The sequence below is a fragment of the Haliotis rubra genome, unplaced genomic scaffold, assembly GCF_003918875.1.
Source record: "Haliotis rubra isolate DU_JTF1 unplaced genomic scaffold, ASM391887v1 Scf330, whole genome shotgun sequence".
NCBI lineage: Eukaryota > Metazoa > Mollusca > Gastropoda > Lepetellida > Haliotidae > Haliotis > Haliotis rubra.
This window is the reverse complement of record NW_025767003.1, coordinates 305,926-332,846: the sequence shown is the minus strand read 5'-3', so window position 1 is coordinate 332,846 and position 26,921 is coordinate 305,926. Positions and strand designations below refer to the sequence as shown.

At 43.5% G+C, this 26,921-nt stretch overlaps 1 protein-coding gene across 1 annotated transcript in view; it reads right to left on the bottom strand.

Annotated features, from left to right (window-relative positions):
• LOC124284198 (phosphatidylserine lipase ABHD16A-like) overlaps positions 1–26,581 on the bottom strand; it is a 46,934-nt gene extending 20,353 nt beyond the window's left edge. Inside the window, 10 exon segments of the mRNA XM_046720264.1 lie at positions 9,572–9,673; positions 10,568–10,608; positions 11,574–11,647; positions 17,010–17,099; positions 17,830–17,903; positions 19,418–19,503; positions 20,533–20,619; positions 21,546–21,612; positions 23,358–23,417; positions 26,507–26,581. Of these exon segments, the coding sequence (XP_046576220.1) occupies positions 9,572–9,673; positions 10,568–10,608; positions 11,574–11,647; positions 17,010–17,099; positions 17,830–17,903; positions 19,418–19,503; positions 20,533–20,619; positions 21,546–21,612; positions 23,358–23,417; positions 26,507–26,575 (750 nt within the window). The 5' untranslated portion in view covers positions 26,576–26,581.
• Positions 26,582–26,921: the final 340 nt, after the last annotated feature.

Sequence of the window (26,921 nt, the reverse complement as noted above, 5' to 3'; positions counted from 1 at the left end):
GAAGGGATTACTATCCAGATTACCAAGAAGGCTCAACCCGCTGGCAAGTTGAAATTATATCTGTATGCGTGATTATGAATGGCGCAACTTAATATAGACAATGGGAGATTACGTGCAAGCCATCTACTGATTTGCCCCACGACCCACACTGCGCCATAGTGTGTGGGCAGACTGGCTGTGGGAAGACCGTTTTTCGTGTTGGATATGTTGGAGGGTTACTACAAGGATGTGTTTGATAACATCGTTATCATGTGCCCTACTCTGAGCATGAATAAAGCGTACACGGAAAGACCTTGGGTGATGGCGGACCGGACGTTACACAGAGTCGACCGGGACCACGCCTGCAGGACTGGTTGAAAGCTTACCATATGAAATTTAAAGGGAGTCGGCGTTGTTCATACTGGATGACTGCAGCGCTATCATTGAGATAACAAAAAGAGAGACATGCTATCGTACCTGGCCTTCTCTGGCCGACCACGCCAAATCACAGCGTCTGGGTACTGGCGCAGAAGTTCAACTTCGGTGTTGAAAGACCTCAGGAAGCAGAGCGCAATGGGTGGCCTTATTTCACTGCAAGGACAGGGATTAGTTGAAGAGTGTTTGAGAGAGCGATGTGATGAGCAAACATGATAGGGACGTGTGAAGAAACAGCTTTCGCTGAAACTAAACACGCTAAGCTTCGTGCTCAAGACCGACCAACCAGTAGCCTATAGGGTGTTTTGAGCTTAGCAATGCTTAGCAAAGCTTAGCAAATGCTTAGCAATGCTTAGCAATGCTTAGTATAATGCTTAGCATTTAGTTATAGCTATGATATTTGAAGTGTTAAATTATCGTGTGCAACTTAACCTTCATTTCTCTCTGTGTTTCCGTTATGCCGTATATTATATTGTTAAAACTAAAACTTACTTGTTACATTATAAGATGGAGTGTGATGAACTGCTCGAACAATTGTTGGTACCCCAATCACCACAGGTAGACGATGACAAGCGAGAGAAACTGGTGGCGTTGGCTGTTGGCGGCAAAGCCAAACATTACTTTGGGGACTACACTCCTGATAAAATTCACAAAATGTCAGCTGAAGAAATCGATAAACTGTACGCTAGATACGAGGCTACACTAGGTTCAGAAATGACAAAAACAATAGGATCGGCTATGACCCAGATATACACTGGTATTGCGTCGTACTTCCTTCCTATCCCCCCGGAGCGCCGACTTTACCTGTGGGAAGACCTCGAGAAAGACCCTTTTATCGAACACGCCTTGAGCTCTATTAGCTGCGAGCTGTACCACAAATCACGGTATGTTGTTAGCCCGGTGGCGATTATTACGACAAAGCATCGTCAATTTGAGAGGAAAAATAATAATAATAGTATAGATGGATGCTGCACAGGAGACCCCACAACTGGCGGAGACCCCTTCAGAGGAGACCCCACCCCAACTGGAAGTGAACCCTCCCACAGTAACCAGGCAGAAGAATCCTAAGAGAGTAGCTGCCGGTAAAAAACGGTGGTGTAACCAACATAAAATTATCAGGGTGACTCACCCGGAGCGACTCTTGTTAGTTGTATCGCCCAACTGCTGCCGTGGCTCACCGTGGTTATATACGACACAGGGGGATCACAGGGACCCACAATTAGAGGTCAACCCACATATCATGTTATAATTTAATATTTTTATATCATATACATAATGTCTGAGGGGAAAGCGTTAAGTCAGCGACGCATACCACGCCACAGTGGTCGCCAGTCTAGCCAGTAAGATGCGGCTTTCGGTTGACTAAAATGGTGCTTAAACAACCGACTATCAAGCTAGATTTCAACCTGCAGGATATGGGTATGCTCATAATGAACCTTGGTATGGCGATGGCTACAAAAGACATCCTAGTAAAACAAAGGGGATACTACCTGAAAATATTATGAAGTAAATATAGGATGGCTCACGATTGCCATGATGGTTGGTGGAGTTAGTGAATGCCCTGGCATTTTCGGGGAGTAATTTCCTCTTCGAAACTCACGAGTCACACGCGCAGCTGAAATACAGGAAGAAGAAAACGCGGCGATCTCGCTATTGAGAAATTACAAACAGCACAGACTGAGCGCGCTAAAAACGCCTCCAGAGGATCGATTACATTAACGAACAACTCAGGCGTGAAAACCATGCCGTTCAAACATTCCACGATGTCGACGATGCAGCGAAAAGAATACTACTTATTAACTGGTAAACAATTGGAACCACTGAATAAACCCACACCGCTCAGTACTACACACCATCCAAAGGGCAAATGGACCGTGAACTGGTATTCATAGCTGGGTATTGCAGCGACTGCGTTGGTTCTGCGAAACAATTAGACTAAATACTCATATAAGTATGCTAAACATGAGACCTGCTCCATACCGATCTTGAATACATACTTATGGGGAAGAAAGAAGCCTGTGATAAGAGATGCAGGACTCAGGGGTACTGTTGTTTCCACATGGGAAGCCCGAACTACACGTGTTCTGTGTGTGGCATAGGGGTCAAAGGGCACTACTGTTTATGTAAAGCTCACAGAGCTGACGTAGTCAGACACCACCTCATCTCTACGAGAATAAAAGGCCTACATAAAAGAGCGTGAGGCGGCTTCTCAAGATAACAGTGTAAGGCGGGAGGAGTTACCTCCCTTTGCCAGTGACCCAATTAGAGATTATACACACATACGTATAGCTATGTTTGTGAAAATTGAGCCCAGGGAAGGTTGCCTGAGTAGCTGGCAGATGGATGTGGGGAAAAGTATAGATATAAGTGTCCTCAAACCCATGATTATTAGTGAAGTATATAAGGGGTGCTCGTTTACAATCATGGTAAAAGTAGGGTTTGATGTGCCATGGGCTGGGCACACTTGGAATTACTTTGATGGGGGGCGAGTAGATGTGCATGGGGATATAGATATACTTGTTGATGACTCGTTGCAAGTAATACAAAACACGCTACTATGCTGCGCATGTTCCGGGTGGGTAGAGGGAATAATCGATAAGGTGTATCTTGATTTTTTACCTTACGGTGGTTCAATTAGACATTAATTCTCTTAGGTGTGTACACAATTATGGCTACTATACGCGAGCTTAAGAATATCGCAAGACAGAGAGGTGTTATCGGGTATTCTCGCATGCGAAAACCAGCATTGTTGAGATTACTAGGTTTAGAAGCCCCTCCCACGGTAAAACAATTAAAAGCTCAAGCAAAACAGCTTGGACTCACGGGTTATTCAAACCTGGGGAGAGCCGGGTTAAACGCATTGTTATCACATGCCCCCGTAGCAAAACCTCCCACTGTAAAACAATTGAAAGCTGAAGTTCGTGATTTGGGGTTAGGTGGGTATTCCCGTATGACGAAACCACAGCTTGTAGAACTGTTACGGCAGAATAGAGCTATTGACCTACAGTTCATACCCACTGAGCGTGCTGTAGGTAATTATTTAAGAGGCTGGCGCATGCATGTTGATAGGAACATAGACATTACAGATATTAAACCACTGATAGCTGATAAAATAAAATCAGGAACTAACCAGTCTGGGAAGTATCAAATTTCAAATCACAGTTAAAATGTCGGCTCGATAAGCAAGTTGGGGAGGGTCACTGAGTACGTTCAACCTTACTTCAGAGGTAGGCAAGAGGTCGTGACCATAGAGACCATAGGCGCGTCGATCGATACCAGTTTTCAGCGAATCACGGGAATACCTAGAGCTACACACACACTTGGGGTCCGGGTGGGCTGTAGATAAAATAGATAATGTCTATCTAGACATAGCTAACTACACACGATGCACGTTCAGAGGCGGGTCATACCTAGACTTGCCCCCTACTATAGGAAAAACAGGCCATGGTAAGCGTTAAAGAATAGAGGAGGCGATTGCCTGAGGGGAGCTATCAGGTCAGCCTTGTTTCCAGCTGACACTCATTCAGACAGGCTTTCTAGCTATCCCCAAGACAATGGGCTCAACTGGGATGGTATAGATGAACCAACCCCCATATCCCAGATCACTAAAGTAGAAAAACAGAATAATCTAGCTATATATGTCTTTGGACACCGAAGGTAACACAACAATAGTACACAGGGTCAGCCCAGTGTTGGGGTCAAGTTATCAATATATTCATGATCCAACGAGGTGAAAAGTATCACTACACGTGGATAAAACATCTCAGCCGGGTTGTTGCACGACCAGTCGAAACACGTTGGGAAAACACTTTTTGTGTCGCGATGCCTACACGGTTTTCAGCCGAGCTGATTTATTAGAATCCACCGGGAGGATTGCCAAGGTGTGGGGCAGAGCCACCATGGCTCTATTACATGCCAAAGGAAGGTGACAATATCCTAAAATTCGACAAACCACAAGAACCAAATGTCCGTGCCTTATATCATATATCGCCGACTTTGAAGCCTTGGTCAAACCTGTTACAGGTGGGACCCCAACTACACAGAAAACACAAGAGCATGAAGCCTGTGGGTTTGGATACATTGTCGCTTCGACGTAAGTGGGAAGCGAAAGCTCCGTAGTGTATAGGGGTCCTGGCTGAAAGGTTTCTAAAGTGTTTGCAGGAGGAAGAAAAATTATTAGGAATGCACTGTATAAAGAGTCTCCCATGCGCGATGACCCGAGCCGACAGGCTAGCTCACGCTGTAGCAATAACTGTCACGTGTGTGACTCACCACTGAATGGTGATTGTGAGATCACTGCCAACGTAACCGGTAAGTATAGAGAGCCGCTCACAGCGTGTAACCTCAAGCTTAGAATCAACCCTAAGATAATAAACATCCCGTTGTCTTTCACAACTTGAGAGTGCGACTCTCATTTGATCATGCAGGCCATCGCTTGAAAATCGATGGTAATATAGCGATGCATCCCCAACAACATGGAGAGATACATCTCCTTCAGCTTAAACTGCCTTAGGTTCATAGATTCAGTACAATTTCTATTGTCTTCATTAGACAGTCTGGTCAAGGCCAATGATACCTTCCCTATCACTGACCGATACACAGACACGAGACTAGACCCCTGCTTATGAGGAAGGGGTGTACCCCTATGAGTACATGGATAGTTGGGCCAAGTTCGCGAGACCAGACTACCCCCATCAGAGAATTTTACAGCAATCTGACAGACTTCGAAATATCCCAAGACGATTACTGTCGACGCGCATTAACGTATGGAATAAACTGGGTTGTAAGAACCTGGGGGATTATCAATACGACCTGTACTTGAGGACAGATGTACTGCTGTTAGCCGGCGTGTTTGAGGCGCTTTAGGCGGACATGTTTCAAGCAGTATAAACTTCGACCCAGCATGGTATTACACCAGCCCAGGTCTGTCGTGGGATGCCTTGCTTAAAAAGACCGGAGTTAAGTTGGAATTGCTTACTGATTACGGCCATGCACCTATTCATTGAGAAAGGCTTGCGGTGGGATCTCCATGGCAACCAAGCGATACGTAAAGCAAATAATCAATACGTGAAGGGCTACGACCCTAGCAAGCCAACCAATCACATTCTCTACCTCGATGCCAACAACCTGTACGGATGGGCCATGAGCCAGTATCTACCCACAGGGGGATTCAATGAAGTCACATGAGGTCGATGTTATGAGCATCGCGCGGATTCGAACAAAGGTTATATCCTCGAGGTTGACTTAGAATACCCCAAGGCATTACACACATCACACAACAGCTACCCCCTGGCCCCGAGCGTATGAGGGTTAACCCAGACTGGATGTCTGAGTACCAACATAACTTGTTAGGTGGGCGGGTGACAGACGTTGAAAACTTCGTGCCTAACTTAATGAATAAGACCAAGTACATCGTTCACTATCGCAACCTACAGCTGTACCTGTATGCGTTGGGTATGAGGCTGACCAAAATACACAGGGTGCTTTCGTGTTCACCAGAGCCCATGGATGGAGCCCTACATCAGAATGAACACAAACCTCCGAAAGCTTGCCACCAGTGACTTTGAGAAAAATCTCTACAAGCTCATGAACAACTCGGTGTTCGGTAAGACTATGGAGAACCTGAGGAAACGCGTGACCGTGAAGCTGGTTCGGTCGAATGAGGAAGACAAGCTCAGGAGACTGATAGCCAGTCCGGCATTCAACTGTAGCAAGATATTCACCGATGACCTAGTTGCCCTACACATGAAGAAAAGCCACATAAAATTCAACCGGCCTGTTTACGTGGGGATGAGCATCCTCGATTTATCCAAACACCTGATGTACGACTTTTACTACAACGAGCTTAAGAAACAGTCACGACGACAGGTGTGAAGTGCTGTACACTGACACGGATTCCCTGCTGATGGAGATTCAAACCGAGGGGCGTGTAATGCGAGGACATGAAAAAAACACCTCGATTTATGCGACACCAGCGACTACCCCAAAGGACCATGCCATACACAGTACGGTAAATAAAAGGTCCTAGGTAAGATGAAGGACGAGTGTGCTGGCACGCCCATAGCCGAGTACATAGGGTTGAGGCCTAAGATGTACTCCATACTGAAAGCCGACAATAGTGAGATCCGGAAGGCTAAGGGTGTTAAGAAATGCGTGGTGAAACAACACATCAAACACGCCAGATTCAAAGGAAGCCCTGTTCAAGACCCGTACCTTTAGGCATAAAATGAACACACTTAGAAGTGATGGCCATAGGATATATGCGGGCTGACTATAAACAAGACGTCTCTGTCGCCTATGGACACTAAGCGTTGGATAGCTATTGATGGGATAAACACGTGCAGCGTATGGGCATGAGAAAATTGAACCAAGACATGTCACGGAACCAGAAAAGTTTGAGGCTATTTACTATAGCCCGGCGTGGGTACTGGAAAGGAGCTAGGCGCTGTAGATAAGCTGGCTAAAATGGCGCTGAAAGTACCGCCGGACGAGCCAAAGCGTGGCTTGAAAAACAAGCCTTGTGGCAGATCTATTTGCCACCACCACGCTACGTGCCTAGAAGGAAGTTCGGTATTAACATACCTAATAGCGTTCACCAGGCAGACCTACTGTTCCTACCCCACGATAAAAGGTACAAGTATGCCTTAACAGTCGTGGATGTGGCCAGTCGCTACAAGGAAGCCGAGCCCTTGACCACGAAAGATTCTTCCCAGGTAGCCAGAGGATTGGAACGCATATACAAACGCAGTCCGCTGGCGTGGCCAACAGAGCTGCAAGTTGACCCCGGACGGGAGTTCATGGGTGCCGTGTCACAACTGCTAGCCAAACACGATACAAAGGTCAGGCGTGGCACGGCCGGAGCCCATCGCAGCCAAGCCATAGTAGAGAGATTTAATAGGACTTTGGCCGAGCGTTTATTCGGTCATCAGTATGCGAGAGAAATGGCCAACCCGGAAAAACGATCGACTGAATGGGTCACGAGGTTACCTAAGGTGGTGTCGGCAATAAACCATGAGGTCACCCGTCTCACCGGCAAGAAACCGGCAGACGCTATCAAACTAAAATCAATAGTTGCACAGTCGGCCGCTCCTTTGCGTGGGAAGGAGAAACAGATACCAGACAGGGCCCTAGTGAGGTATCTATACCAGCCGGGGGAACACGAGGGTGATAGCCGTAAGCGAGCCACCGATCCTATATGGTCAGTCAAAACTTACAACATAGATAAAGTGGACATTAAAGCAGGCGAGCCTAACTTGTACTACTTGAGGGATGGGCGGGCAGAGGGTTTGTAAGAGAAGAATTATTGATCGTTACCGTGCGGCACAGTGTTACCGCATAGTGTCACGTGATCAGGAAAGTGCTAGTTCAGGATAGACCCGTTAAACCCGAGATGATTCAGCTATGTCCCCGGTAGCTCAATCGGGTTGAGTGGTGCGCCCATTATGTATAGTTTGCGCGAGCTATACATGTGGGTTCGTTATCCCGCCGTTGCCTCAGGAGATTCCTTGCAACTTTGTGTGATGTGAGGTGTTTGGTAAGGAATCAAGATCATATCAGTTGGGTCGGCTGAAAAGCACTTAGCTGGCGGGCACTCTCATGGTGAGAGAAAGGCAGCCGGCACAATTCCCAAGGGGAGGAAGCGCAACATCATCTTTCGATTTCACCCTTGGGGAATTGTGGCTGCCAGGACATTTTACTACTTTTTAGAACCTTTCTATCTTTCTATGTCATAGCGGCACGTTATACACACTTCAGCCGTGGTAGTTCGTATCCCGCTAGCGTCCCAAACTTTTTTATAGTAGGGGTAATGGTAGCAAGAGCTAAGGGTCCGACCAAAGCCTTATTTGGGGAATAAGGCTTTGCAGAGGTTTTTGTTGAACCTGGTCCCGGACAATCATTCCCTCTACTACTACCAATTTCAGGCTAAGTCAAACTTGTTGCCATGGAAATGCCAAAAATATTTTATTCAGAATTTCAAAACTACCAAAAGGCACCAGTACACCACCAGATCTATCTATGTGCCAAGTCTGGAGAAGAAACATTCAACGGTTTTAGAGTTCAGCTCCGGAAAAGAGTCCTACCACCAATTTCAGGCTAAGTCAAACTTGTTGCCATGGAAACGCCAAAAATATTTTATTCAGAATTTAAAAACTACCAAAAGGCACCAGTTCACCACCAGATCTATCTTTGTGCCAAGTTTGGTGAAGAAACATTCAACGGTTTTAGAGTACTGCTCCGGAAAAGAGTCCTACCACCAATTTCAGGCTAAGTCAAACTTGTTGCCATGGAAACGCCAAAAATATTTTATTCAGAATTTAAAAACTACCAAAAGGCACCAGTTCACCACCAGATCTATTTATGTGCCAAGTTTGGTGAAGAAACATTCAACGGTTTTAGAGTACTGCTCCGGAAAAGAGTCCTACCACCAATTTCAGGCTAGGTCAAACTTGTTGCCATGGAAACGCCAAAAATATTTTATTCAGAATTCCAAAACTACCAAAAGGCACCAGTTCACCACCAGATCTATCTATGTGCCAAGTTTGGTGAAGAAACATTGAACGGTTCTAGAGTTATGCTCCGGAAAAGACAAATGTGCACGGACGGACGGACGCACGCACGGACGGAGTCCATTTTAATACCCCCCGCAAAACGCTTTGCGGGGGCTAACTAATAATGTAATTGTTGATTAAAATTGATATTTTATACTTATCCTGACTCATGCTTAATTGCATGAAAACACATGTCAACAACGTGAACAATACAGATAATTTTGATCAAATTTCAAACCATATTGTTGGTATATCAATCTTAAAACTGTAAACAGCTAATTTAGTAGCAAGGCCTAAAAGTTTAAAGGATATAACGCCGTATAGGGGACCCAGGCGCTCTCACAACCGTCCTCAAGGGCGAAGAAGGAGAGAGTGAGGGACATGTTCAGACACGTGATGTGGTTTTCCCGCCTAAAGAGTCACAAGGGAGATAACACTGGGTGAGTGATTTTACGTCCGTTTTTTATAAGGGAGCTTCAAAAGGGGATTCAAGTGTTCCACTATCAATCGCAAGAAGAAAGAGACATGCAATTAAGCATGAGTCAGGATAAGGAAAAATTTAGAATTGTCCATGCAGAATGGCTGTTAAGTGTCAGCCCTCAACCTACCAGTGTGTTGCCGTTTCCTGACTTGACGCTGCGTCGGTCCAAGAACATGGTGTCAATGTCATTGCCATCCTCTGTTATCACCTTCGCTCGCACACCCTTTTTCTGTAAGTACAGATGTACAAGTTTTTCAAGGCATGCTTAGTGTTTAACCCTGAAGTATTTGAACCTATGGATCCCTAGATTTCCACCAGAGCAAAGTTGTAATTTCGGTGTCAGGTCAAATACACATCATGAAGCCATAATTAAAGTAATTATATTAACCTCCTGCCTTACCATAACACATTCAACCAGACATTATCTTACTGTCCCCACCATTGCCATATAGCTGGAATATTGCTGAGTGCGGCATAAATCTAAACTCACTCACTGACTTTCTCCATGTAGTAACAGATGAAGAAAAGAGCTCACTTAATCATGCAGGGCAGTGGGGTGGGGTAGTGGTTAAAGCGTTCACCCGTCATGGCAAACACCCGGGTTTGAGTCACCACATGAATACAATGTGTGAAGCCCATTTCTCGTGTCCCCCATCATGATATTGTTGGAATATTGCAAAAAGCGGTGTAAAACCCAACTCACCCACTCACTCATTCTTTAAGAAAGTGGGGATGGCGGGGTAGTCTAGTGGTTAAAGCGTTCGCTCGTCACGCCGAAGACCCGGGTTGGATTCCCCACAAGGGTACAATTTGTGAAGCCCATTTCAGGTGTCCCCCGCCGTGATATTGCTGGAATATTGCTAAAAGCGGCTTAAAACTAGACTCACTCACTCACTTAAGAGTGTGCAACTTGGGTTGCATCTGAAAAGTATTTCAGTTGTATCACAGTGTCTTGGTATGAACTGATGCAGGTCTAAGACACATTACTTGGACCATTTTAGAGACACAATTCTGGGATTCAAACTACAATCAATGATTTCTAAGGGACGCAACTCCAGTAGTTTGTGGCCACCTGAGTAAAACAAGTCATATACAGATGGCGACGCAGTTATAGAATCCCTACCTCTTCTACCAGCTTGGCTCTGTTCTGTATTAGAGTGTCACCTACAACAAATATCAGTAATGTTCAGTGTTCCAACACATAGGCGGATCCAGAGGGGGGTGCAAGGTGCGCATCCCACCTTTTCTCCTGAAAGTTTATTAAATGACCATTGAACCTCTTGTGAAAATGCGTGAAAATGAACTGTGCATCCCCAATTTATCAAAAAGCTGTATCCATCCCTGCAACATGCATAGGCGGATCCAGGAATTTTCAAAGGTGCAGGTTGCATTCAGCAATGTTCAAGCTACATGACAGCGACCTGTACATAATTAAGTAATAATGGTAAAAGTCCGGGTTATATGGCTCTCATATCCAGGTACATTGCCTGCTCACGGTGCTATGTACGTTACTGTCCCCGGTAATAGGACTCTATTGTATTTTCCCATACTTCTTCAACTCCCTGGGGATCATACAGTCATGCTGCCTGTTAGACGCAATGAACAAACACTCACACTGCCAGCACATCCTGGAAGTCTTCCATTTAGGTGTAACCCAGTGTTGCAAACTCAGGAAACATGATAAATGCCATCCGGGATTTGAACACATGATCAGGGATCACACCCTTTTCAGTCGATACAAACAGTAACTCTCTCCAAGCTCATATTTACGACTATGTTCTACAATACTGATTCATATGAATTTTTGATGTGTTTGTTTTTAAACATTTGTGCACGCTTTGAGCATGCCCCTTTGTGGTATGGAGTATTGCACAATATAAGTACCCTTATTATTATTATTATTTCTCGCATTACCAAGGGATACAACTCTGTGAAGCAAATTGCATCACCTGAGATGACTCGGACACCTGTGCCCGAGCTTGTGAGTATAAAGTGGTAATACTGTGTTACATGGTTCAAGATGTGCCTCTGTGTCCCAACTGGATGCTGGACAAACTGTCCAGGGTATTTAACCCCATGGAATCCAGATAAACTGCCCTGATACCGGAGGATGACCCTTCAGAACTTACTGATCAACGTCTTCATGATGGAGGTTGTGCCAGGGTAGACCATCCTGCGCCCGAAGGTGTGAATGGCAATGTAACTGAAACCAGAAACAGAGCATCCACTTAGAAAACAGTGGAAATGCTTCGTAGTTGAGTGACACTGGCACTTTCACTGCAGCATAATTAAGTTCCCAAAACCTGAACATGTAGAAGGCCATATTTAGAAACCATTATTGTTTACAAACTGGAGTCACATTTAGCAGACGGAGCCACAAAAGTGAGGCAATAGAATAAGTATAGTAGCAATGTTATCACTGATGCTTAGGGACCGTTCATAATTTATGGCTAGGGGGTGATGATGATTTAAAGGGGGGGTCACCCATTACACACATAATAAAGGGGGTCCTCAATTTTTAAAAATTATGCTAAGAAATTATGGGAAGGGGATGGGGGTCATTGATTTTGTACATGACATGCAAGGGGGGATCACTTATTTTGTACATAAATTTGTACAAACCTGTAGAGGTTATGAATTCTTTGAAGAAAAGTCCTCCCTGGGGTACATATAAGCCTGAAAATTCCCATTTTAAAATACCTACGACAGTTGTAACAATATTTCAATAAAATATTTTACCAAACAAAAACTTGTTTTGTTAAGTGAGACCACCCCTATAGGGCCCCTCACATGGCCCCCATCAGCCAAGAGCAGGTAACTCTGGCTGCTTACCTCGTACCTCACTTTTCATGCTGAACGTGTCAGACAGAATAAAGGGAGGTGGGAGGCCGTACCCCAAGGAGGACTTTTCTTCAAAGATTTCATAACCTCTACAGGTTTGTACAATTCTTTTTCAGAAGAAGTCCTCTGTGGGGTACATATAAGCATCAGACAGACTCCCAACGATGGTGAGTCGGGAGTGGTATTCTGTCTGGCTAACATATCCCCTAGTTCAATCAAAGGCACAGCCCGAAGCCGAGATATATATATATATATATATATATAGAGAGAGAGAGAGAGATAGAGAGAGAGAGAGAGAGAGAGAGAGAAAAAACACTTATCGAGTCACCTGACCACTGATGTCCATCAGGCGGGGATGTGGCAAGGCGGGGATAAAAAGAGCCTAGCTTATACACTATTGGCAGAAATTTTAATGACTGACGTAAGTCCCACCCCCCAACCATCAAAATGGGAAGGAATGTATACACAAGTCCTAAACATACCATTCATAATCCCAAACCAGAAAAGCGTGGTGCAGGGAAGAAAAACAATCATGACTTTGAAAGCTCATTCAGCTAGAGAGTCACGACACTGCTCACTGGTGAGAACTGTCTGCCCAAACCGAGCACGTTCCCGTGAGTGTTTGTCCAGTTGATAATGGCAGATGAACGTACTCGGTCGGCTCCAAATGGCTGCTGAGCAGATCTCCTCAATGGGCAGTGCCGCGGCATATGCCTTAGATGTCTCCACTGCCCTAACTGAATGAGCCTTTAACCCATCAGGGATAGTTAACCCTTTGTGAGAGTAACTCATACAAATGGCAGAGACAAGCCACCTAGATATGGTCTACTTGTTCGCCGGATGACCAGCCTTACCACCGCCATAACAGCAGAACAGTTGCTTATCTTTCCTGATAGCAGCCGTTTGTTTGATATAAGCCTTGAGAGTCTTACGGACATCTAAGACGTGAGCATGTTGAAGAGAGGTACCGGAGGATGGAGGCTGAGTGAAAGCTGGCAGTTCAATAGGCGCCGTTATGCGAAAGGCGCCTGCGATCTTAGGATGGTAAGAGTCTGGCAACCGAATACCGAAAGTCAGAGCAGGATCCGCATCCGCTGACATCACATGGATATCGCCTACCCGCCGGCCAGACGTTATCTCCACAAGAAAGGCAGCCTTCTAACTTCACAGCTGGAGTGAAAGAGACGACAGATCGTGAAAGAGAGGACCGGACATCCAATCAAGAACAATTGAAAAGTCCTACGGGTGACTAATCCGCCGGACAGTCGGACGGATTCTGTCCACGCCTGCTAAAAAGCACAGCACAAGAGGGTGCTGCCCCAAGAGAGCACCGTCGGCAGGTACATGATAGACAGAGATTGCCGTGGAGAAGCCCTGGATAGTAGACGCGGCTAAGCCGCCCTCTAACTCTAGTACTTCAACTACAGTTGAAAAAAAGGGATCGAGAATCTCTCTGCTGACACACAAGCACGTATAACTGGCCCATCTATCCTCATATTGTCGAATCCCTCCGCGAAGCCAGAATTGTGTCTGCAACTAGTGCAGGAATTCCGCGAAGCCAGAATTGTGTCTGCAACTGGTGCAGAAATTCTGCTTGCTTGGAGGCGATTCCTGACAGTGGCCAGGCCACCAACTAAATCCTGAGATTTGGGTGCGGCGCTTTGTTCTGGGATAGTAAGTCCGGTAGAAAGGGTAATAGTACAGGAGGCTGAGCCAGAAACCTGAGTAGTACCGGAAACCAGCTTTGAGCCGACCAAAGAGGTGCAAGGAGCACAAGAAGTCGAGCTGGTTGGGTGGCAAGCTGTGAGAGGACTTTGGGAATCAGGGGTAGTGGCATGAACGCCCACAGAACCCTGCCCTGTCCAATTGAGCTGGAAATCATCCGAGGCAATAATCCTGAATCTCCCGATTGTGCATCCACTCCTGCGGGGCCGGGATACGTCGAGAGAGCGTGTCTGCTCGAACGTTGTCTGCCCCGGGGAGATAAACAGGCATCACCCGTATGTCGAACTAGTCGCACCAGAGCAGAAACTGCCACGTCTCCTGCAGGAGAGACGGGGAATGCCACCCCACTTCAGGATATAGGTCATCGCCGTCTGGTTGTCCATCTCTTGACGAACCACACGGCCTCGAACCTGCTCCCGAAGTCGTTCGAACACTAACCTGACTGCTCTCAATTCTAGCACATTGATGTGCAGTTGCGCCCAGCACGTCCCTCCACCCTGTGAGGGAGGCGTATGTCTAAATCAAGAGATCTGGCAACGGGTTGCCAAGGGTATCCCCCTGGATAAATTCCCTGCCATTGTCCACCAGCGTAAATGAGGAATTAGGGTTATATAGGCCAGCCTCACCCATGAGGTACCGACGGTCCAGCTCGGGCAAGTCGAACCTGGACCTGGTACCACAGAGGAGTGGGTTAATAACTTCAGTTAAGGCTGAAGGCAAAATGCGTAGCCGTGTGCCCGCCACCTTAGTAGGAGGGAATGCCTCCCCAGGGAGGCGAAACTTCGTTAGGGTCGGGTGCGCCAGTACTGACAACTACCTGAGGCAGGACGGAGGCAACACGCTCCCGCACTTGTCAGGAATGCACCGAGCGATACAGAAGGTGTACCCAACCCTCCCCGACCCTCATCCTCCTCCATAGCCTCCTCGAACCGATCCTCCTGGAGCAAAGTCTCGGTATCTAGAGAAAGCTCCGAGGTTCGTCCGAGGGGTCTAAGGAGAGTGATAGAGGCTCGAGCAGAGCCAAGGTGCCCGGTATGCCCGACCCAAGACTCGACACTGAGTCATGGTGGCGAGACAAGGAAGAGCCTGACAAGGATTCCTCAATGGCAAACATAACAGCGCCAACACTGAATGGCCCGGCAAAGCCGGCACAAGCGGTGGGACCAAATGCGAGGGGGTTAGCTACAGGGACAGACCCAGAACTGAAGTTCGGACTGGCGGTAGCCACCTTTGTGGAGGGTTGGGTGCCAGCCGAGACGACGATTTTGGTGCAGACACACTCCCGACAGAAATCCCCACACTAGAGCCTGAGCTAAGGTTGGGGACACTACCCGCCACAGAAATGGAACTCCCCCCAGTACCTGGCCGGACGCCAATCTCCTGACGGAGACCGGACATCTCGTCAGATATGAGCGAGTGAACCGATGCCATTTGCTGCTGTAAAAGATCGGAGATTAGTTCAAATGTTAATGGATTTGAAACAGGGACATGTGGAGGTGAAGGTGCCTGTGATGTTGAAGGAATTGCTGGTGAAGGGACCGAAGTTCCCGCACCCTTCACCCGTATAGAAGAACCCTTCTTTTTCTTAGCCTTTTTTATCCTTATCCTTAGAGGGAGACTCCTGCACCCAAATGCGCTAAGGTAGCGCTACAGATAACACACACAATGCAAATAACAGAAACGTGTTATGACGAATAGCAAGGACTGTTTGACACAATAATACAGAAAAAATACAACGCACGGGAGATATTTAACTGCTACAGAAAAGCTACTAAATGCTAGCATAAAACCACAATAGCGAAGCCTTATTGTGTACATAACTAACAAAGAGCAACATTTGTGAGCGATACGAAACGAACACGCTACAAAATCACTCAAGCAAAACTTACCAAAAATCCACTGAAAAAGAGGAATTTAGGCAAGCATAATCTACATAATGATATATCAAACCCTTACATCCAGACTACAAGGCTTTCAAAGCCAGCAGAAGGGATAACAAAAGGACCCCACGGTCTGCCATCTTGCCTGCCACATGGCTGGAGACAGCGAACACGCTGGCAAAGTTACAACAAATCATGAATGAAAAAAGTCGTACGAAGATTCCAGCTAACGCCCATGTGAAAAAGAAGGAACCATACATACAGGATTTGACTCTTTCTCACTCATTTTCTCTATCGTAGTATCAGGCGAAGACATGTCTTCTCTGTACCATGCAAGACCGTTCTAGTCAACGACAGCATGAAAAGTGAGGTACTAGGTAAGCAGCCAGAGTTACCTGCTCTGGGCTGTAGGGGGCCCTGTGAGGGGCCCTATAGGAGTGGTCTCACTAAACAAAACGAGGTTTTGTTTGGTAAACTATTTCACTGAAATATTATTACAACTGTTGTAGGTATTTTAAAATGGACATTTTAAGGCTTATATGTACCCCAAGTAGGACTTCTTCTGAAAAAGAAGGGCGGGGGGGGTCCCATTCGCATTGTACATGCTTCTCCATAGAAATCAACACCAACCCCCTAGCCATAAATGTTTGTTAGGTTATTCAGTAAGCATTTCACTCATTCAAAGTATATTTACTGAAGCGTCTGTAAAATGGCTTTATATTGTCCACGTCAAACACATACATGCTGTCGATGTAATAAGTTCATGTTATTTTGCAGTCTTTCACCCGTTGTTAGCATACTTGATGTTGATGAGAAGAATAAAGTCAAGAAAATTCTAATCGGTTAACTGCTGTTAAATCTCTTCCGAGGGTGATACAGTATAATTGATTACTGGTTACTTGTGTCAATGTGATGATTGAGGAATAATCACTTGTGTCGTAGTGATGACCACTACGTAAGGTGCACGTAATTGACAGACTCTAAGTCAATATTGTGTCAATTAATCAAATGACAAAATAACCAGCATGGATGTATGTTTCATCACCAAATACACTGGGTTCTACACAACAGTGCCCATCCTAACTGAACACAAAACCTGTTGACTATGGATGTACCTACCTGATGACGTTGCATGGCAGTGTGGAGATGGCGCTAGCAGGCTGGCCGCGGGATGACCGTGGAATCTGAACCTTGGCCTTCTTTACATCTCTGTGAATAAACAACAAGAAAACAGATGTTGCTTTAGCTCGCTTACATTGTGTTTGTTGTTTAATATTGCTGTCAGCAACATTTCTGCCTCTGACATCGGCAAGTAAATAATGGAGTTCAAATCCGAGTAATGAATGAAAACCCCTGCCACTGGGTTATGATAACATATGATGGAATGCCATCATTTCACCTGGTGTAACCACCCAGTCTATAACGTCATCTCGAACTACAAGCTCAGATGGCTGGGACATATTCCACATTATACCAGCTTCAAGTCTCTTGTCAGTGAAGTCTGATGCCTGACAGATAAACTATATTAAAGATTTATGTGATTTTAACTTCCTTTTAAGTGTCACATCTTAATCACTTGGATATAGTCTATTGGCATTATTTAAAATTCAAAAATGCTTTGTTGTGAAAAGCCATCTATTATGTGCATTTTAAATTCTGATTTTGCGATGGTGAATTTTCAAAACTTTATATGTAATTTGGCCTTACTAATGTACAAAAGCGCCTGAATATGTAGCAGTTTAGAATGCCCTCATGTTCCCACCGTAGGGATGGGATGATTGTTACCTCTGCACATTGTCCATAAGGTCAAGCAAGAGCCATAACTGTACACTTTCTCAACATTTTTGACTCAGTGCCTTTGAATTCAAAGCAAACTGGGTGATGCTGAATTACTAAGGACATATTGACAGATTGTCATTCATTTATTAGAGATACTTACCCTTGATTGACATCAGCCCAGCGGAAATCCACCGGTCACGCCCAGAACTCATAGTCATAACGTCACAAAGCTCGCTGAGAAACACAAATAGCAGCCATATTTAAACAACACTGTAAATCATGTGATCATGAAGTACATACGAAAAATGTTACTGTCTTATGCCTTTATTGATAAAGACTTTGTTCAATAGCTTCTGCAGAGAATATTGAACCTACATTGAGAAATCAGGCAGCAGTGATTAGATGATGTCATAGGCGGATCCAGGAATTTTCAAAAGGGGCTGGGGTGTTTCGAAAATTCAATGATATAAATAAATTCATTGGTTTTATCAAAAAGGACAAGATCAGGTTTGTTGGCAGAAATTCTTCTCAGGCTGTATATGGGCCTATTCCACAGAAGTTTGAAAGCATCATTTTCCATGACGCCCTGGACATGTTCAGGGTCGTACCATGGATGGACCTCGGAGTCAAAGCCACAGACATGGCGGAGACGGTAGTAAAAGCAACGAGCCATGCCGTCATGTCGTTTAAGATATGCTGTTTATGCCAAAGAAGGGCATCGACTGACAAGACGTTGGCCAGTCTCTGTAAATTCATTACATAGTCGACATTGAATATTGATATTTTCTTTAAGAATCACATTTTGGCGATTACGAGTGGGAAGTGACTGCAGAAAAAAGGAGCCCGCAGTTTCACATTTAAGACCAGCCGACTTCATCCAGGCGAAGGAGTCGGTGAGATTGCTATTCTGTTCCATACACTGCATGTACATACGATGCAAAGGCTTCTCAGAAAGCTTCTCCACAAAAGACCGACTCTGGGCAGACCTGGTGAATAACTTCACCTGGTTTACTCCCATCGCTGTACCGTCCAGCAGTACAACGCCATCAGGAAAATCAACCTCAAATTCAGATTCTGTCCAACAACCTTAGCAAGCTTAAAATAGCTGTGGAATTCCTTGCTTTCATCATGAGTCTTGACATGCATCACCTGAGGATCATCCGATAAATAAATATGTGCAAAAGTACACAATAAAATTCTATCATGAAGAGCCTCCACATTAATCAAACCCCGACCTCCAGAAATTGTTTGGGATGTATAAACGGTTAAGAGAGGAACGAGGGTGGTGGGTTCTGTTATCAGACATGATCCTTCTTCTTATTATTATTATTATTATTTTATTATTAAATCGATCACGGCACCCCAACCTCGCTGGATCAGTAGCCTGGCGTCTTAGCCAGCTCGTCCACCATGGACGATCCGCCAATGGATGTTGACTGATGTTAAGGTTTGTTAAATGTATTTCCATGTAGAAATTAAAACATGGTTAACCCTTGTAATAGTGGCATGGTGATTCTCAATACAAAAGTTTCCTGTCAAAGGCTAACAACCTGTCAAATCATTTATGTTTATGTCCTGAGATTGACTTGCCACACCAGGTTCACAGGGAACATAATGGCAGGAAATCTACAAACACTTTTGTTCCTCAGTTGCAAGAGCATAGAAAGCCATAATTGGGAAGATCGAAAAAAGGATCCAAAAAGTAGTATTCTTTATTACCTCCATAAGGCTGAATTCAGAGAACTCACCCTGTTGGCCTCTGTGAGAGATCTCTCACATGTCATCAACGTTGAAATGAAGGTCACATAGTCTGGGTTAGAAAAACGGCCAATACCTGGACAAAGAATGACAAAATTGCAGAAACTTTTAAACACATCACTGAAATAGTTTCAAAACCAACAATCTTTCAAAATCATTTCATAAAGATCAAACTCAAGCTTTGCTGCTATTTAGTTGCTACAGTTACCACCAACATGTAGTCATCTTGCATCCACAAGTCAATGTAAAACTTTATTGGGATCAGCACATGCTCTTTCCACAGCTACCATTGAACCATTCGTACTTGATGCTGACTGTGATGATGATATTTAACAAATAACAAATTAAACCTTTGATTTATGACAAGAAGTTTGTGTGTTGTTTAAAGATCTCATTATTTTCATTCTCACAGATGTACTGCAATGTGAAAGAAAAGAAAATCTGATGAGCTTTACATCTGTACCCTAACACCAGGGACGGTGGGGTAGTCGACTGGTTAAGGTGTCCGCCCTTCATGCCAAACACCCGGGTTCAATTCCCCACATGGGTACAATGTGTGAAGCCCATTTCTGGAGTCCCCCTCCGTGATATGGCTGGAATATTGCTAAAAGCAGTGTAAAACCATACTCAACGCTACTCAACCTAACACCAATTTCTGATATCAATCATGAATCAAATGCAATCGTACTTTCTAAAATATTTCCAAATTACTCCAACTACCAAAGACTCACAAATACACAAAGAGGTTAAGCATAACCCGAATCTTTCAGACTACTATAATCAATCTATTATACCAGTGTTTGTTTGGTTGTTGTTTAAAGCTGCACGCAGCAATATTCATCTGGCAGCAGTTTGCAAGTAATCAAGTCTGCCTCAGACAATCCAGTGATCAACAGCTGAGCAACAACTGGGATAAAATGACATGTGTCAACCGATTCAGCAAGCCAGAGCACCCAATCCAGCTGCCTCTTACGACAAGCATTGGTTGCTGAAGACCAATTCTAACCCAGATCTTCATGGGTACATTACGCCAATGGATTGCAGCACCTGAGTATATTGTGGCACCAATACTGCCGGGTGATGAATGAATGACAACAACGTGTACCTCTGGTGAAGAAGGACACAGCGTAGATGATCCCGATAGAGATGAGGAACTTGGCGATGGTCGTCAACCCCTCCGTGCTGAAGTACCCTGAAGAACATGGACAAAAATCAGTGAGAAAATGAACATGTCAAACAACAGCTACCAGAAGATGGCCACGAAACATGTCCAAATGCATCAGTCCAGTTTTCAAAGGCTGACAGGATCTGCATTGTATATGAGGAAGAAGCAAATCCCTTCAAACTTGTTATAATAGTTATCAGATATGTTCATGTGTTGAAAAATCACATTTTAGCATGTTTAGTGTTCTAGAGAAGCATTTTAAGAGCATTTTGACATGAGCATGTGTTTAACCTATGCTGATTTTCTTAGCAAACGCAGATAAAAACAGTAACAAATGTCGTAGAAAATACCACTCTGGGTAACACATTTGTCCTTAGATGTATTTTGGGGCTGGAAAATCATCCAACATTTAGACCATACTCATATACTAGTACTTGAACATTTCAGAAGTCGGAGACATGCATGCATAAGAAAGAACAGGGTCTTTGAAAAAGGATTTGAAGTCTGAATTTGTTCCTACATTTTTTTACAAAGATTTCCCAGTTTATATAATTTGACATTTATGCTCGTCCTCTGAAATATCATACCTAGTCACATGATTGCAAATTATCTTATGGGTTTCCAAGCATCTTGGATTTGAATAGGGGTTAAGTTTCCGTATGTAATTTTCCAGCAAACAGCTGCAATTGCCTGGAGACTTCTGTCGATACTTTGATTGATTGAGTTTAGTTTTACGCCACATTCAGCAATATTACAGCAATATGGCGGCGGTCTGTAAATAATCGAGTCTGGACCAGACAATCCAGAAATCCACATCATGAGCATCAATCTATGCAACTGGGATACGATAACATGTGTCAACCAAGTCAGCTCTGTCAATACAATGCTTCCTGGATGGTGCTAAGGGAAGCAACTCTACACAAGCAACATAATCTGACGCCAACGTGACCAACCTCTTCTGTAGAGTACAGTCAGCAGCACGGGGGACGTCCAGTAGGAGAGGGACCAGCAGAAGTGGATCTGAAACAGTGGAGGTCCTGCTACACAAGTGGATTAACTAAACTGTAAGTACAACATTGTTTAAGGGGTGGTTGGGTAGCCTACTAATTAAATCATTTGCTTGTTCTCCTCAAGTGAGTGAGTGAGTTTAGTGTTAATCCACACTCAGCAGTATTCCAGCTATATGGCAGCGGTCTGTAAATAATAGAGTCTGGACCAGACAATCCAGTGATCAACAGCATGAGCATCAATCTACGCAATTGGAAAATGATGACATGTGTCAACCAAGTCAGCATGCAAAAAAAACTAACCCGACAAAGTCAGCAAGCCTTACCACCCGATCATGTTAGTCAGCTCTTATGTCAAACACGGGTTACTGAAGATCAATTCTAACCCGGATCTTCACGGGTTTTGAATTCATTACCAACAATACTAGTATCCTAGTATCATAGGTTTTCAGATTTCTAAGCACATTCATTGTTATCTCAAAGATAAAGTTTATTAGCACAAAACCAATTGTAAAACATGTCACTAACTATTACAGCAATCTTTATATGAGACACAAGCCATCATCAAAGTATTTGTAAACAATATCTGCTTATCACAACCTGCCACTTATAGCAAGAGTAATGACATCCGAAACGTATGACATTCTAATGTTGAGGACATACACATGTGTCAACCACTTCCTGACTATCTTAATGATAACACTGGTGAACCCATGACCAACCACTCTTCTGGCAGATGCTCTATCCACTTGGCGACGGAAAAAATCAATCATTGTTAGAAAATGATATCATGCAAATTGCCTATGTAAACTTTTTCACTTTTCCTTTGTCATGTCTAATATGCAAAATAGTAACTCAAAAGTACATAATTTTAATGAATTTTGAAGAAAAATTATAATGGATTATCAAGAATTAAATCATGTATATAATTCAATGATTGGTTGAAAGCACACTGATTTTAGACAATCAGTATTAAACCTGAGCATGAAAATTGAGGGATCTTTTCTCAGAGTTCAGTTCTGATCAAAGTCACTAAAGTAGCAACCACATGAAGCCCTAGAAACTCTCAAGAGTCAAGTAGTTGAACACTCTTTCACTCTGCAAGAACCCACATGACTCAGTGTGGGGTAAGAAGCCATAGAAACTCTCAAGAGTCAAGTATTTCTCTCTGCAAGGGCAGCCAATGCTGCCTAAGTCAGTCAGATTTGTGACCTGTATGTTATAAACAAACCATCATAAAACGTTATTTATACTGAATGACAACATAATGATTTTTTCATCTACATGTAGCCATAAATATAATAATAATAATAATAGTCCATTTATATTGCACATTGCATGCTCAAAGCGCTGACATATTACCCCTGGTCAACGAGTACAGAACACTCCATGTGGAGAATACAACCGGTCGCCTGTCAGGCGCTCAAGGTTCAAATTCAGACTACCATCGTATCATACCAGGTACCCAATTTTACTGCTGGGTGGACAGAGGCAATTTTGAACAAACTCACTTGCCTAAGGTGAGACCACATGCATCACATGCGCTTCGTTGTGGGGCAGGACTGAAGTCCTAGAAACTTTCAGGAGTCAAGCTGCCAAACACGGCCACCCATCCAAGGACTGTCCGAGCTTGACGTTGCTTAACTTCAACTGATTCGTGACCTGAGCTCTACGCACAGGACCACACACCGCCAACAAATATACAAGAATAGTATTACATAGATGATGTACTCATGATCCAGGCATAATGGTACCCACCACTTTAATAAACTTGTCCCCGCCAGCCTCGATGAAGCCAGGCCGATAAAGCCGCCCAGGCTGAAAGGTAAAAACATTCATGCAATAATTTAGCAGTATGTCCACTTGCTTAGTCCACATGCAACTGAGGAATGTGACAAATTTATACAGGACTCGATTGAGTGCTTTGTTACTTGCACTGGTGCAACCCAATATTACAAAGTGCAACCTAGTTATTATTCTAACTTGCACCGGGCGCAGAATAATATTTGAGTTGGCAAACTTCTGAACAAAACATCTAAATAATTCACTAGCATATTTCTTTCACTACATATTGCAATAAAAGCAGTGCACCTGGAATTTATCTGGTGCTACTAGGTTTTCACCTTAGGTTGCACTTTGTGCATGTTGGTTAATATCTCTTAAATCGAGCCCTGTTATACAAACTATATACAGTATCAGGCGGTTGCCTTGTTCCAGGAATCTATCTGTCAACATCTACATCAAGTGAGTGTGTTTGGTTTTACGCCGCTTTGAGCAATATTACAACAATATCATGGCACGGGACACCAGAAATGGGCTTCATCTACATAGAGGAACAATATCCTCCCATACATCTGACTCAAGTCAAAGAATCATGTTCAGTGTCCCATGTCTTTGTAACAATCTATTTTATATAACATATACAGCGTACTAGGACATCTTAGCCAGTGTTTGTCTCTCAACTGATGTCAGTTTGTTTCAGGTGTTGTATATTTGTGTCGTGTCTCACTGTGGTCAGTTGAGACAGCACAACAAGTCTTTAAAAATATCCACTGGACGTCACAACAATGGACAATCAATCAATGTAATATTGGCTTATCCTTCATGTCCTTTGAACAAAATATGTTAATTCCATATTGGCACCTAACATCAAGATGTTCCTCTGCCTTAGTAAACCGTAATATACAAGGCTTACTTTTCATAAATCCACTGTGCACCATTACATGATGAATCCTCCTTCAACTTATGTATTTCTCAACTTTGCACCATTACTGTTTTGTGAATCCCATGCATTTTATGCTCTGTATCTAATGACAACATTGGACAGTTTAACATAGTCAGCTAAAATATCATTGTTTGTTTTGTTTGATGTTTAATGCTGCACTCAGCAATATTCCAGCTATATGGCGGCAATCTGTAAATAATGGAGTCTGGTCCAGACAATCCAGTGATCAACATCATCTCTGTCTATCTATCCACTTGAGATACGATGACCAACCAATCCTGTTAGTTGCGTCTTACGACAAGGATGAGTTGCTAAAGACCAATTCTTACCCAGATCTCCACAAGTCGCATGATTGCACATACACAAACACAATTACGCACACAGACAATTTGAAATATTAAAAAGTTTTAGTCAGCATCCAATAAATGTGAGAATTCAAGGGATGAGTCAACCTCATTATCACTATGGTCTTTTCTAGCTGATCTGATGCCCAGTTTGTTGGGTCGCGGACAACAAAATGTCATCTGGTGTATGCTGGTACATATGAATGGTGCAGGCTACAAAACAGAGGGAGCACCTTTAGAATACAGCATCACAACTTCTTGTGTGGACAGTCTTTGTGACTCACATGACTCTAAGAGAAGCACCCAGTTTTGTGAGAATCTGTTAATAATCCTGAAACCCCCCAACATAATCCTAATAAATAGAATTCATTGACCAAAGCAGCAAGAAAATGACTGACATGTCTTGTGTAATACATTCTTACAACTTTGAAAAATATACTAAATAAAATCTATTTCTGTTTAATGATGCAAACTTATTGTATTAAAAAACTATATAGAGGATATTATATGAGTGCCCATGTCATACTATGTTTACGACACGAGTGCCTGAATCAGTGAATGTTGGTATTTCCCGAGTGAGAGCGAGGGATATACCGATATTTAGGCATCAGTGTCTAAAATTACTTGACTGAGACTTAGGATCAGAGCAGACATGGCAGAGAAAGTGAAAGTCCTCCCCACTTGCACAAAGACGGAGGTATTCCTCTCGGGTCATGTCTGTGTTACAGCTGAGATGGGTCCATCGCTGGCAACGGTCACACTCAAGGGCATGTTGTTTTTTCCTGACAGTGTTGTCACAGGCAACACACTTTACAGGCATGGTTGTCAGTATGAATTGGTAGTTGAAATGTTGGTCTTATATAGCATTGTCAATCATGAGACACCCATGACTCTGTTTAAACCTCACGACAAATTAAAACATTAATCTTGTTTAGATTACTGAATAGTGTCTGACACCCATGACTCTGTTTAAACCTGTTGTAATCATTACAGAAACAGATGTATGGTTGACTATACTCACAACATAAACACTTAACCGCTAATGTTAATCTGGTTTAGATTACTGACTACCTGTAATCATTACACAATTTACACAAACAGTTGAATGGTATAAAGTAAACACCTAACCACTCTGAGATTTTTTTAATAAACAACACTGGGGCACTCTGATGTATTTAGGATGTTTAGGATTAGAACTACTGCAACAACATGTAATTAATTTCTTTTAATCTTACTATTTTCTAAAATAGGATTAGAACTACTGCAACAACATGTAATGAATTTCTTTAATCTTACTATTTTCTAAAATAGGATTAGAAATTTGAATTTTGGCCCTTTTGTCCTTTGGCCCTTTTGACCTGTTCAATCATGTCCATGTCCATCAAAGGTATCATGAAAGCAAACGAATAAATATTTGTCTTAAATCAAATCAGTAACTGCTTTAACCGTGTCATAAAAATCATATCACAATATTACGTAAGTTTCCAGTGCTAAATGAATTAAAAAAACCTAAGACTCTGCATGTCTCTCTTATCATTTATACATTCGTACGAGATTGCGTCATTTAACAGTAATACGAAGTTGACATAAATATAACGATACAAGATCTTGCGGTCGTGGAAAAACAACTGAAGCAGTCAAAAAACGCGTTGTCAAAATAAACCAGTTATAAATAACCTAAAGCAAAACTAGCAATGCGCGAAAACTGAGGCAAAGGAATCGCGACAAGGAAACGTCTTGTTTTCGAACTTACGGCAAAAGAAACAGGCTACTTTTTTAAAAGAAACAAAACACCAATACGAAAACATAAACCTGCTTCTCAAATCACACAGTATTACCTCTGCTACGCTCGCCTGGTGAATACGGTACAGCCTCGGTCCAAAGATGCATTTCACTAGGGTCGCCATCTTGACTAATGTAAAAGTGTGCACTAAAACGAATTACGATTACAGACTGAGTGGGAAAATAATAAATGTTTTTTGTTGCATAAAATGACCGCGGATCGTTATGACACACGTGTTTCTCAAAAAGATAATTTGTATATAATATGATTGTCTGCCTACACACAACAATACTGGCATAATATTATATCACCAACAGGGACGGATACAGGATTTTCGTTGGGGGGTGGGGTGGTGGTGTGCACCCCAATCCTCGGAACCCAGGACATATATTATAGACTATACCTATGCCATTACACATTATCGGAGGCAGCGGAAATATATACAACACCATCGGTTCTGAGGATGGTGC